At 37.0% G+C, this 14,213-nt stretch overlaps 1 protein-coding gene across 1 annotated transcript; it reads left to right on the forward strand.

Annotated features, from left to right (window-relative positions):
• Positions 1–7,273: 7,273 nt before the first annotated feature.
• Positions 7,274–7,600, forward strand: LOC140167573 (nucleoredoxin-like). Its single transcript, XM_072190872.1, has one exon. The coding sequence runs from the start codon at positions 7,274–7,276 to the stop codon at positions 7,598–7,600; it is 327 nt and encodes a 108-aa protein (XP_072046973.1).
• Positions 7,601–14,213: the final 6,613 nt, after the last annotated feature.

Raw genomic sequence — 14,213 nt, forward strand, 5'->3', positions numbered from 1 at the left:
ATACGTACTCTTACAAGGCAAAAAGCAACTTTTCTAGGCATTGTGGACATGGTGCATTCAGCAAAGAAAGTTTCCTACTATTAAGCCTTAACTTTTGAGATGGTTTGTGTGTTAAAAGGTGCAAAATTAACAATAAGGCACCCGGTTTTACCGCCGTGTTCAGCAACTCATATCATCACGACACTTGTAAACAAACCGTGCTCGGAGTTTGATTGACAGATGACGTCAGACGCAAACTAGTCTTTTTATCTTTGTCTATCATTATAGTACAATTGCCAGATTTTTGTCCACGTTTCGCCCAATGAAAGTGTAATGGAACTTACCGCTGTTTGAGGGCGGCAGACAGGGTACGCGATACAGCAGTATCAGACACTAATTTTGTCCCAACCTCTCAGATAAGGACCGTAGGGGCCTACACTGTACATTCGAAAAACCCGTAAAATATTATGTGCACAACATACTATTAATAAAATGTATCATAAGTAGTATATATAGGCCTATATGTAGGCCTATACATTCTAACACAAGTTTCCTTCTTTTAGTAGCCCCTGAGCCACTAGACCAAAACTATTGATGGGGCTAAGCCCCTACAAGTCTCCTCCTCGGTTCCTAAGCCTATGCAAACGTGGACACACCTGCAACCGTAGACATCCATGCTTAAACAAAGACAGTGCAAATAACGTACCGTATACATTTACAACTCCACGTTGAGGGGGTCCAATACAAATCACAATTGCATAGCATGTTGTCGAGTGTTGATGAGATGGGGCCCTGGGGTCCTTGTGTGCAGATACTTACAAACAGGGGTGTGTTTGCACTACAAAAAATGCGTTTTAATCACACTTACCCTTTTCAAATCGTAAAATACTACACGTGTTTACTTGTTTATCCCAGTGCACTCATTCCTACTATTAATTCCAATACTTATGTCAAACATTAACAATACCCTACCTACATCATGCGCACTTTCTTTGGTACGCCCATTTCCTTTTTAAAGGAATTTTTATTGAGAAAAATGCAAAAATAGGCACAAAATTGACCAGGGGTGTAGTACCACCTTAAGGTTATACAAAGAAACGTATAAAAAACGTATAAAAGACGTATAAAGTTGTTCTCTAAAACAGAGTTTTCTCAGTAATCAAATATCGCAGCAAGTGAAATGTTGGTGCATTGGATGTAGCTTAACATTTTTCTTGTGTGTTTATACAAATTTTTAGAATAAATTTGAAAATCCTTCGTTTAAAGCCGTTTTACGCACCATGTTCACAAGATCAAAAACGCGTTCCATGACGTTTTTTTTCAAATGTGCGCCTCGTATAAAACCACGCCGAGTGATTGTTTTCCTCTTTTTTGTATTGTACTACAAATCGATTAAAGAAATAATGTTGCCATGGGGAAGAACCAAATACAGTACCGATTAAATTTTAAAAGCCCGTTTTTGGGGAACATTTTCGAGAATCTTGCCTGAGAAAAAAACTGTTTTGTGAAATTATCGATATCTTGATTACGGGACGTTAATTTAGACATCTGAATACCTACATTATTTCTCAACATTCTGCCAATTGCTATCCCATTTGATTTTCACTCCAAATTGAAGCTAGTATTGCAAAAAACGAGGTTTTTCCTCCATCAGTTCGTTCAAAATTTCAGCGGCGACATGCGTGTTTATTCTAAGAGCCATTGTGCGGACGCGATTGTAATCAAGTAATTGCGTCATATTAAAGTAATATATCCGCTTCGAGAACAAGCAATTGCGTCTGATGTATGGCCGAGTGGATAAAGCGTTAGACTGGGAATCTGTTGTGAACTTTTTTGTGGGTTCGAGTCCCCGTGAGGCTGAATTTCCTTTTTTTTCCTCTTTTCTCATTTTTACTTCCTTTCTTTCCTCTTTTCTTTCTCCTTATCATTTCTCTTTTTTTTTCCTTTCTTTCTTTCTTTCTTTCTTCCTTTCATTTTCGTTATTTTTCTTTCTCTTTCTCTTTCTCTCTCTTTCTTTCTCTTTTTTCACTATTTCTTTATTCTTTCTTGCTCCTTTCTTTAGTTTTATTTGATTGATTCGCTGACTGCAGTGAATCGTGATTGATTGTTGTTCACTTTATATAATTCAGAAATTTGTAGGCCTGCTAAGTCTGTCTCGTTGTTCTTCCCAAATTCGATTTGCAAATAATTGCTTTTTGATATTGTTGTTGATGTTATTGTTGTACCCTATTACATTGTAATCAGGTGAATATCAGCATTTATTTATTTCATCAAAGATATCAAGGCTATAAATTCAAAATCAACACATTTTCCAGGGCGTAGCTTGACGAAGTGCCCCCAATCAATTTTAAAATTTAAAAATCCTTATGAAAATTGTGCCCCCCCCCGGCATCCGACCCGGCATGCCGCCCCTCATGACACCCCCCCCCCCGACTCACGAGCTCCGGGCACGAGCTAAGCCAAGTTTCATGTCTTGACCGTGGATCGATATTCTATTGTAAGTATAGGCCTACGTCCCAGTGTACACGCTTGTTCATTTTCTGCATGGCTGTTTCTGTTATGAACTTACGCCCTCTGATATCAAGCGCATGAAAAACTCTCGGCTAACCTTAAATTGATCTTTCAAATGATTTTGTACTGAATTGCGCGAAAAATGTTGACTTTCATCGGTAGGAGGGGGCGCAGAATCGACGTTGAATTGATCAATTCTGCGCCCCCTAAAGGTGTCACACAGGGCACGTGCCCCCTCTGACCCCCCCGTCGTACGTCAAGTGTTGTTTCTTGCAAAAGCTGATCGCACATGTGACTCCCGGATGTGACTCAAAGAATGGGGAAGGGGCCAAAGACTCGATGGTTCAAAGTGGATCAGAAAGCGGGGGAACAATGTTATCAATCGCGTTTGGATCTATATTATAGGAGGGCATTGGTTGAGAATATGACCTTTTTAAAAGGGGGTCTTCGGGTGAGAGCCTAAAAGACTCAAAAATTGAATTTCTAGTTCCAAATGGCTTCAAATTGCTTTGTTATTTCAAAAGAAGTAACAAAATCAGTGATAGATGGCTCGTTGCTGTTCAAATGGAAAAATAAGGGTCTATCGGTGACAGATCAGAAGGAAAAATAAGGGGCCTTGGGTGACAGAGCATGTGCTCATAACAAAATATGGGGCCTTTGGGTGACAAAGTGAGAGAGCCCCCCCCCGGATATTAGCGAAATTCAGATCAGCTTGCTGCGCTATGTGTCCTATTATATATCCATTGAATTTTCTGTAGAACTCTGGTTTGCTAGTTTTGATTCTAGCTTCTGCCTGTTTTCTTTCTTTCTATCTTTCTTTCTTTCTATTTCGGAATTGGGCTATTCCAGCTGAAACCATACAACCCATAAATGGAAGACATGACCTTAAATCTTGCGCACAGGGAGTGTTACCTGAGAACATAAAAAAAGTGTCTCATCTACTATTTCCATGCTGAGAATGAGATTGAATGGGTGTTTCCATTTGAAATCTACCCCCATGTGTGGGAGATTAAGGTCATGTCTTCCACAGGGGGTGTATGGATTTCAACTGGAATAGCCCATTGCTAATCTCAGCCTATATAGTTCTGTAATTTATATACTAAATGCACACAAATAACGCTGAAAATGTCCGCATTTACTTTGACTATACACATAATACATCTAGCTTATATTTCAAAATAATAAGAAAAGATATTAAGTGATCTGAAAGAAGAACTATGTTTCTTTAAATTTTCTTGTTCAGCAGATTACGAAAAAAAGTGGGAGTGAGGAACTAAAATGGTTCGACTGAGCGTCTTTGTCATGTGTGTTGTTATGATGGTGGTTTGGGATCGCTGCTTGGCCGAAAATGGTAGATATTTTAATCGCAAAAATGAGTATATTGCACAATAGAACAGAAAAACCTGGTTTTCGTCGACAAACCTGGTTTTTCGATCGGAAAACCAGGTTTATCGGCCGAGAACCCTGGTTTTTCGCCGATAAACTTGGTTTATCACTGATAAACCTGGTTTTTCAATCGAAAACCAGGTCAAATCGATTGTCATAGTTTTTTGAAAAACCAGGTTTCTCGGTCGAAAAGACGTAATTTTCTTTATTTTTATATCACTAGCGGGACACCCGCGCTTGGCGAGGGTCCCCGCAAGATGAGTAAATGGGAGCGTTCACTAAAACAGGAGGAATTACTGAACATGAGATAGAATCATTGAAAAGATAAATTTTGGGTGAGTAGATCAAAATCATGATAGCTCTGGTTTGTAACCTAACATTGACCCTGGGGTTTGGCATTAAAGTGTGAGTATACATTATCTTAACTAATTAGTAAGTCGCGTGGCTAAGATTAGTGAGTGGATATAATAAAAATTCCCTCTAAAAGGGAAAGCCAGCCTCAATGTAGAAGAGGTCTTGTAATTAGTTTTGGTCAATGTGAAAGGCATTTTTAGGATCACGGCTTACTACATCCATGTTACATGACAGTCCACCAAACCATCAACGGTGAGAAGATGTACACTGAAACTGCAGAAAACATTAACTCCTAATCTCCTGTCAACTCTTTAATTCATTATTGTTCATTATTATTAATTCATTATTGTTCTCTAAATTGTTCTGTTCTGGTTTTATTTGTCTTTTCAGCTTTTTACCCACGATATTTCAATTTCCAATTTTTAATACCATAACTTACGAACTCAATTTCTTCGCTTAGGAATGTCCGATTTTATTGGGGAAAACGGCGTTGTGGAGCAAAATAGCTCTTTATGTGAAAGCCTCCAAATTTATAAGCTGTCCAAAAGATGTCTGTTTTTGACATGATACACCATATTTCTTAAAGACCCATTCAGTGATCCCAGTGCAAGAGTAAAAAAATTAAAATTGTTTATAAATTGCTTAAAAGAGAAGGATAGGCCTAAGTCATTCAAATTGTCATTTGGTATTTTTGAAATGCAAAATTTGGCAAAAGTTCAAGCCCCGCCATTCAAATACTTGTAGCTAATTTTAGATACTGTCAGTATCTAAAAATACAGATTCGTGTAAAATGTCTTATTTTGTCTTAAATAGGCCTACACGGCTTTTGGCTGAACCATTCGCAGACTTAGCACATCTATGTAATAACAAAGGTACGGTACCAAAATTTTGATGATTTTTACGATCGTCCGGATGAGCAAATCACTGAATGGGCCTTTAATATTAATAATAGATAAGCTGCCTTTAAAAATATTATTGACAATGTTGAGAGTAGGAATTACCTTGAAAAATGTCTCAAAAATACAACATGCCAGTTATATTCCGGTCTGAAACGATCAGACAATATTTTAAACATTAATAACATCATAAACCCAAATCGTGAAAAAATCACCCCGGGTAGATTTTTGGCTATTTCTCCATTTACGATCCTGCCCAAAAGTGTCTGCTTTCGATATACCACGTCACAAATACTACACTGCACTGACTGCAGGTTTTAGTTAAAAGGGCATTTCGTGATCCACAGCATCATCCCCTAACTTTTCTCAAAAAAAGTTGAGATTTTTATATCACTGGAAACCTCTGGCTACATAATGTTTATGTACAAAATATTTCTTGCAGATTAATTCGTTAGCAAAGTAATCGTGAAATTTGAATTTCGTTCTGGTATACCAGAACAAAATTGCAACACATTGTGTACACATAACCATGCATAACTCGTAAAGGCAAAATCGGAATCAACTGAAATTTTTTAGAATAAGCTTTTTTTTTTTTTATCTACTGAAAAATGTCATAAAAAGAGGATGCTAGGATCACGAAATACTCCTTAAATTCGCCATATAACATAATATAAACTCACCTTACATGTACATTTTTTATTTTAAAATAATTTGATATTAATTCGCAATGTATAGTTTACTATATGATAGATGGTGGCAAGAACATTTATAAAGGACTGATTACTCACTGCAATCTTCACTCTTGTGTGTCTTGACTGTAAGTTTATGAATCAAATAAAAAAGATAGAAAGTAGCTTCACTTACGTTATGTGTCATTTTATTTATAACATAGAAGTTATTAAATTAATAAAGTAAGACAATTTATTTATATATAAGTGCATGTCAAATGGGTACATTGTTCAATACTATAGGCCTACATGCATAAATTATGCCCATATTATAGCTAGGCCCTAAAAACTTTATTTTGCATCGGATTTTTCCGTTGAAAAGGCAAAACTGATGTTCATGATAGCAACTATTTCATCAATAGCATTTTGAGTCATTTTTATCCATAAAACGACACAGGATATGATAGATAATTACTTTGACATCAATATGGTCCATATGATGAAGATTTTGATTCTTAGATCTGTTATCAACATGATATCACGCTGTTCAGTGGTCAAGGACCCCGGGTCAAAGACACTGAAATGACATACTTTTCTTCTGCTGACCATATGATGCTGTATATTAACTATTATTGTTACATTTTAGGCCTATACCTAAAACTTTTAAAGTCATATTAATTCAAACATAACTTTGGTAATACTCACTCATTTTCATTCGTTGAAACGGCAAAACATACTTACTTTTCCTTACACATCGAATTAAAATATTTTAAAAAAAATTCAACCACAAAAAGTTTTAACAAAAAGTCATTCCAATACCAATAAAAATTAATCTCTTGAGCAAACTGACCCCATCCCAGAAACAGGTACCAGCCCGATGGGCTGGCGAAAAGGACCGCCTGGATGATTATGGGAATGGTATATCGTAGGCCTATAGAATTTTAATAGGCAGTTGTTCAACAACTTTGGGGGAGGGGAAGGGGACACTCAAAAGACTTGGACAAGTCTACGTATACGGGTACGGTTTAGGGTATTTATGTAATAAAATAGCAATTCGGTGTGGTATTTAACCCTGGTCTCTATCATCATGAGGCCTAATCGCTTCAGCGATTCTTCCCGTTTAGTAATCGCTCCCGTTTAGTCAACTAGCGGAGCGCGGGCATTCCGCTAGTAGTTTTTGAAAAACCAAGTTTATCGGCCGAGAAACCTGGTTTTTCCGGCGCCGATAAACTTGGTTTTTCACTGATAAACTTGGTTTTTCAGTCGAAAAACCAGGTTTTTCGAATTCGATTGTCATAGTTTTTGATAAACCAGATTTCTCGACCGAGAAACCTGGTTTTTCGATCGAAAAACCAGGTTTATCGACGAAAAACCAGGTTTTTCTGTTCTATTGTGCAATATACTTGCCATAGTTATCATAAACTTCTTTTACTCTCTCTTTGGTCTGTTTATACTGTAACTCCAAACCTTTGTCTCGCAATGGCAGGTCGAATTGTTGACATCCTTCAGCATGTTACGGTACGCAGCAAAATATACGGTGATGTCTTACTAGTCCCATTGCTGAAAAGAGACGGATCTGTACCTGTACTTGGACTCTACTTCGCTGCCCATTGGTCTCCTCCTTGTCGTGGTTTCACTCCTATATTGAAAGAGTGGTACCTCAACTTTAAGCAGTCCGACAATCGTGACAAATTAGAGATTGTCTTCGTGAGTTCCGATCGAAGTGACGAGGAATTTGAAATGTTTTATCATGAGATGCCATGGCTTGCATTCCGCGACGACGTCGAATTAAAGGTAAGCAGATGACTGTAAATGGTCGGTCGAATCCAACCAAAAGTGTACACAGCATGTTCCGGGCCATAACTTAACAGTATTAATCAATTGGTTTTCGTTTTTGTATTGTGTTTATTCGCCTTGATCATACGCTTCGCGCCATATATAATAAGACCCCATTCTGTGAAAAACTTGGACACAGAGACCCCAAAACATGCTATTTTTACCCATTTTTTCAAAATATTTCTTAAAGCATTTTTAAAAACATCTAAACCAGTTATGAAAAGCAGTCATTGGATTTAATCTAAATTGATTTCCTGAAAGGTGTGTATTCAAAGATTGCCTGTTCAATTTTTCACATATTTGTACACAATTATGAATTTTTTATGATAATTTTTTGAGTGGTATTTTTTTACATTACCTACGAATACAATTTTTCATAGCACTAGATATATCTTTAAAAAATGGAAATCACTAATAAATGCGCAATTAATACAAGCTTTGATATGTCCAATACTGAAATGCATTGCATTCGGACATCTTTATTGTTGTGTTTAGTTGCCAGAAATTCTAAATGGCATAAAGGTAGGTTTGGTAAAAAATATGCATTACCTCCGAATACATGGTAAAAGCTCTGTCATTTCCACAAACTGAGAGAATAGTAAATTATATTTAAGCAATAGGTGCATTGTAATGCACTCTTTAATACTACCAAGTTTCAATAGCCTGCATTTAACCATTTCTGAGATATTAACAAAATAAGTAAGTATTCGTAGGTAGCTTTCGGTAGCTGAATGTTGCCTACAAATACAATTTGACATCATGACCTTATTGTGAAACACCGCCATTCATGCCAAGACGACGGTCTGCTCATTTGAAAGAAAAATCAGATTCGAAGAAGATTAGAAGGGGATAAATACTTGGATTTGTCAGCTGTCATGTGTGCTTCATTTTAAACGTTTACCGACCTTCTGGTTTCTGAGTAATTTGTGTCCAAATTGATTTATTCGAAGGTAACTTTTGACGTTTTCGCTAAGGTTACCTACGAATACCATGGACAAAAACGACTTTTCTCATTGTCTCATGATCTAGACAACACAGTGGTGGACCCTATAAAGCTGATTATAGTTGCTCTCAAACGAAAGGCCACAAGACGTAACTGACTCCAAGATGGACTTCACAAGTCTGCAATAACGGTTTAAGCGATTTGTGTGCAATTAAGCAAATTAAAGTCACTTTAGTGCCTTTGTTTCTTACTTCAATTTCTCTTTCAACCACTGTGAACCGACATTATAAATACATGATAGGGTCTCAAGTATCAATAAACGCACATAAAGAAAATAATACATTCAAAGTGCTTTATAAAATGAAGATTTGATTGCGATATCCACCAAAAGACTAATTCTTACCTACAAATACTGAAATGTTACTTACGAATACAGAATAATACATGACATGTGTAATGAAGTGTCCCTACTAATGGACATAAATTGTCAAAAACTTTAAGCGGTACCCCCGGACAATATTATTACCCATATACGGATTCATTCAACAATTATTTATTATGTAAATTTGCTGTTTAACTACTTGTATATCAAAATGAAGTGTTCAAAATCTTGCTAAAAGCATCAAAAATTTTTGATCTAAGGTAATAGCATTTATTCATTTGGACGTACCATCTGAAAGAGATCTAAAAACTACCATTTTATTCATTCATTATCATAATAGCGAAATTTGAACCTCTAAACTCAATATAGATATTGTTAAATCGCTCATGTTACCTACGAGTACCCGAGTTTCTTCACCTATCATTTTATAAAGCGTTATGTGTATTCGTATAATTCCTAATATTCCTGAAAACAGATATCCCACTCGTTCTTATACAATATGTAAATTGATTCATACTCATTTGATAAGTAAAATACAGAAACTGACCTAAACTTCTTTTTCAGAAATAAACTAGCATAAATTGACTAAGATCATATTGATCGCGTTATAAAATATTTTCTGGTTGAGCTAGAATTTTCCTGACACCCTGTGGTCTACATTACACGAAAAAAGCGTTAATATGAATATTCCATTTGTTTTAGGTGGATTAGTATTGCGATAGTGAAAGCATCCTAGTGGTATTCGTAGGTAACATTGGGTTTTGATGTCACATTTACTATCACACGTCCTGGATTTATTTTTCAAGATTAGTGATGGCACTTTTGGTTCCTATAAGGCCAACATGCCATCAATCAATGAGCAAAAGGAAAAAAATGTGGAGACATTTTTATTTTGGACTTTTATTTTTGGCCCGTGGACACTTTTGGTTGGATTCGACCATATATATATATATAAAGGGAGAGAGGAAAGTTAGGAGTCAAACAATAATTGAAACACTGACGGAGGCCTAGATAATGAAAATGCTAACACCTGATGACATAAACTCTAAACCTAGCCCTAAAGGTTAGGTGTAATTGCGGCCCATTATGGTTGAAAAGGTGTATTACGCATACGGGCCATTTAGGGGCTGGCATTTTCTTCGGAAGCATATGGAAAGGTTTCTATAAACCTGACCACACATTTTCGTCCCAAGAGCTTCCAAGCAAAGAACAACAAGCTGCGAATGTCTCCACCACAGTCTTTGATTACAATACACGGTTGAGTGCATAGCAATGTAGGAGCTGTGAAGCTTCTAGCTAAAAAAATGACCAATTTGATGGGTTTTTGTCGAAACCTCAAGTGTTCCCTTCATCCAATTAATCAGAACTTCCCCCTAAAAACACTTTTAGTCACTAGGTCAACAGATAACACAATTCAATGTTATAGCAAGGCGAATGTGGTAAATCTGTTGAACCCCCTATTTCGACAACAAAAAATGTATGACCCCCCACCACCACCGATACACCTTAGCCCCTAAACAGGATAAAATTTTATTGATTTTATTGAAATCAGTCTTTTTGAATAAAATAAACACACTATCTGTGGCCATCTTTTGACTCCCTACATTTTGGTCATTAAAAATTTTATGACCCCCCCTATTTTTCTTTCCAAAAATGTATGACCCCCAGCTGAGACCCACCCCCTTCCGAAGAAAATTCCAGCCCACTTATGGTTGCAGAAAGAAATTAAACGCCCGGGACGCGATAATTTTTTTCGTACATCATATTTGTACATTTTGAGTTTTTTCCGTTTAAATAATCAAACACGGAATAAAGCAAAACTCACTGAAAAAATAAGATTTTCTGAAAGGGGGAACAACACTAAATTCTTCCGCATTTGGTGTAATCTTGTATTATAGTTCCGGTGAATCGTGCTGCTTGTTTTGATGAAAACACTAGAGTAGAACCTCAACATTAAAAATCTGTTCAAAAAATGTTTCAAATCGATTGTGAATTAGTGACAGGCTGTCGGAATGATATCAAGGCCGGATCTGGTAAGGAGGCGAAATTGTCGGCTGAAATTCGTGAGGGCGCTGTTCAGGGGCCCGTAGCTCCAGCCCTGCGTAGCTCAAAAGTTCGACTAGATGGAGCCCCCAAAAAATAAATTCTCATCTTTAGGCAAAAGGGTATAAAAACGAATTTACTTTCTTTTGTTTTCACGTGTATTTCAATGGGACGATTATTTAGTGGTGTGCCCCCTTGAAACATTTTTGAACAGATTTTTTAATGTTGAGGTCCTACTCTATTCATTTCATAAAAACAAGCATGATTCACTTAAATTTAGTACCCTCGAGAGGCTCATACATTTCGCTCAGACGCTATTTTTAACCGGAACTATACAGGGTTACACCAAATGCGGAAGAATTTAGTGGTGTGTACCCTTATAAGGAGAAAAATTTATTTTGTTTCTTTATTTTTTTCCCAATTTTTTGAAAGAATAGACAGTTTAAAGAAAAGGTGTCAAATATTTTTCTTCTATGTATCTTAGTTACGTTTTCCGAAAAATGGCAAATGCCGCTTTGGCCACATTTTAGCCAAAAAAGCACTTTAATTAATCTGGCATTAGGTCTATGCCCAAAACACGTGTTGTAGGCCTATCTAGTTTTACCGCTGAATGCTCAATTTTTCTTTAAATAAAGGAAAGTCACGTTAATAATTAATTGCAAGGGTCCAGTAGCCAAAACTTGTGTAATAATTACCACCCCCTCATAAAAACAAATTTGGGAGGGTTTAAGGACCTGTGCAGATTTATAGCAAATTAATTAAAATCGTTGAAATCTTATTTTTCCACATATCTCGACATTTTGTTCAGCTTTGAAGCCCGTGGGGTTCTTCGAAAAATTTTGTACGGGGGTGTACCACGCAGACTTTCGGATGCTGACTTTCTCTATACCTACTTTTTGCTGTTTTTGCTACCCATCAGTAGGCCTATACAAATTTTCAAGAAAAAGCACCCAAATTTGCCATAATTGGGCGCTTTAAGTGCACTTTTTCCAAAATGCGCCCAATTGGGCGCATTGGTCTTCACTGAAAACCCTCCCATCGTTATACCAAAATCGCTGAAAAGGTACCCCAAAACCGTGGCACATCCCCGTATACCTTCATCCAGGAAGAACCCCCTCCGGGCTTTGAAGTCCCCTGACGGAATTATATAAAGCACGATTTGCATCTTGTTCGATTTAAAATTACACATTAACATCTAAATTGGGTCAGTCCATGTCGAAACAGATTGAGTGTACACCCACCCTCTTGGATTTTGCTCTCATTTGGCTCAGGGGTACCTTTCATGGATCCCTAGGTGAGGTCACAAGAAAAAAATTCAAATTCCATTTCGTTTGCGAATGGCGGGCAATCAAAGTTTGGCGACCTCGACCAAAATTGTGAATTTAAGGGGTCCAAATGACAAAGTGCTCTCTTTGAGGGGCACTTTCTTCTTAATTGAATCAGTTGTGATCCTCTTTTTGAATGTGGTCACTCACTGGCTGTGTCTGAAATACCTAATGCCAAAAAAGATAGATTTCGGAATTTCGTTGGGATTTCAGAGGGGTCAAAATCAGCACTTCGTACTGTTCAATCAAATTATCTTGATTTTGAAGGACCCATGATAATGTCACAGTGCACTTATAGGTCCTAATTATGTTCAGAATGGATTAACCATATGCCAATGTCTATGAGCAATTAAAAAAGAGAAATTTCTAGACCCCTACAGAATTTTAGGCCACCCCTAAAGTGGTTCAGCCACAAATGGCACTTAAAGTCGGCAAATTTTGACCCCTAATAACTTTAGGTGTACACCAGATATGAATTTCTAGTCTTTTGCATCTGAAAGAATGTAGTTTAATGTTACTAGGAACATAAGATTTGTTTTGTATTTTTGTGTTTTAGTATTGTTGACGCTTTCAAAAATAGTCATTTTTGCCTAACATACCATGCATACAGGATACGGTACAAAATGCCAATTTTAGTATGATATTTTTTTATATTTTTGTTCACTTTATAGCCATTTGTATTATTTATCCTGATATTTCAAGTTGCTCTTGAGTCAAGTAATAAGAAAAACTACTTTCTAATCCTCTGTATGGATTTTTATAGGGGTCAAAAATGCACTTCCTGGCAACGATGCACATGCAAAGTACAGGTTATGGGGTCAAATTTTCAGAATGCTCCCAATTATGTCAAGTAATATATCAAATTACTCGTATGGTCATGAGGATTCCAAAAATGTATAGTTTGTTATGTGTCAGACCTTTCAGGAGGGCGCTATGACGAAAAATGTTCATAGGTCAACGACCTTTTGAAAGTATCAAAACACAAAAATACAAAACAAATCTTATGTTCCTAGTAACATAAGACTACATTCTTTCAGATGCAAAAGACTAGAAATTCATATCTGGTGTACACCTAAAGTTATTAGGTGTCAAAATTTGCCGATTTTAAGCGCCATTTGTGGCTGAACCACTTTAGGGGGGCCTAAAATTCTGTAGGGGTCTAGAAATTTCTCTTTTTGAATTGCTCATAGACATTGGCACATGGTTAATCCATTCTGAACATAATTAGGACCTATAAGTGCACTGTGGCATTATCATGGGTCCTTCAAAATCAAAGATAATTTGATTGAACAGTATGAAGTGCTGATTTTGACCCCCTCTGAAATCCCAACGAAATTCCGAAATCAATCTTTTTTGGCATTAGGCATTTCAGACACAGCCAGTGAGTGACCACAAAAAAAAAGAGGGTCACAACTGATTTAATTAAGAAGAAAATGCCTCTCAAAGAGAGCGCTTTGTCATTTGGACACCTTAAATTCCCAATTTTGGTCAAGGTCGCCAAACTTAGATGGCCCGCCATTCGGAAACGAAATTGAATTTGAATTTTTTCTTGTGACCTCACCTAGGGGTCCATGAAAGGTACCCCCGAGCCAAAGGAGAGCATAATCCAAGAGGGTGGGTGTACACTCAGTCTGTTTTGACATGGACTGACCCAATTGTGAATACTCTCAATCATCTGGGAATCATACAATGAGAGAAGAAATTTAATCTATTCAACCAGATTAACGTACCTTGGAGCAACCAACGTTGCGGCCAGTACCACTGACCTTCAGCTGGGTTGTGATGTTATACACCTTGAGACCCGATGACGTCACCCTGTGACGTCATTTGGCGAAGTAGAGAACTCAAGGTGTATAATATCACAACCCAGCTGAAGGTCAGTGGTACTGA

This window comes from Amphiura filiformis, chromosome 13 (genome assembly GCF_039555335.1).
Source record: "Amphiura filiformis chromosome 13, Afil_fr2py, whole genome shotgun sequence".
Taxonomy (NCBI): domain Eukaryota; kingdom Metazoa; phylum Echinodermata; class Ophiuroidea; order Amphilepidida; family Amphiuridae; genus Amphiura; species Amphiura filiformis.

What these genes read in the sequence shown, in the direction of transcription:
- LOC140167573 (XM_072190872.1), top strand. Translation starts at nt 7,274, where the DNA reads ATGGCAGGTCGAATTGTTGACATCCTTCAGCATGTTACGGTACGCAGC.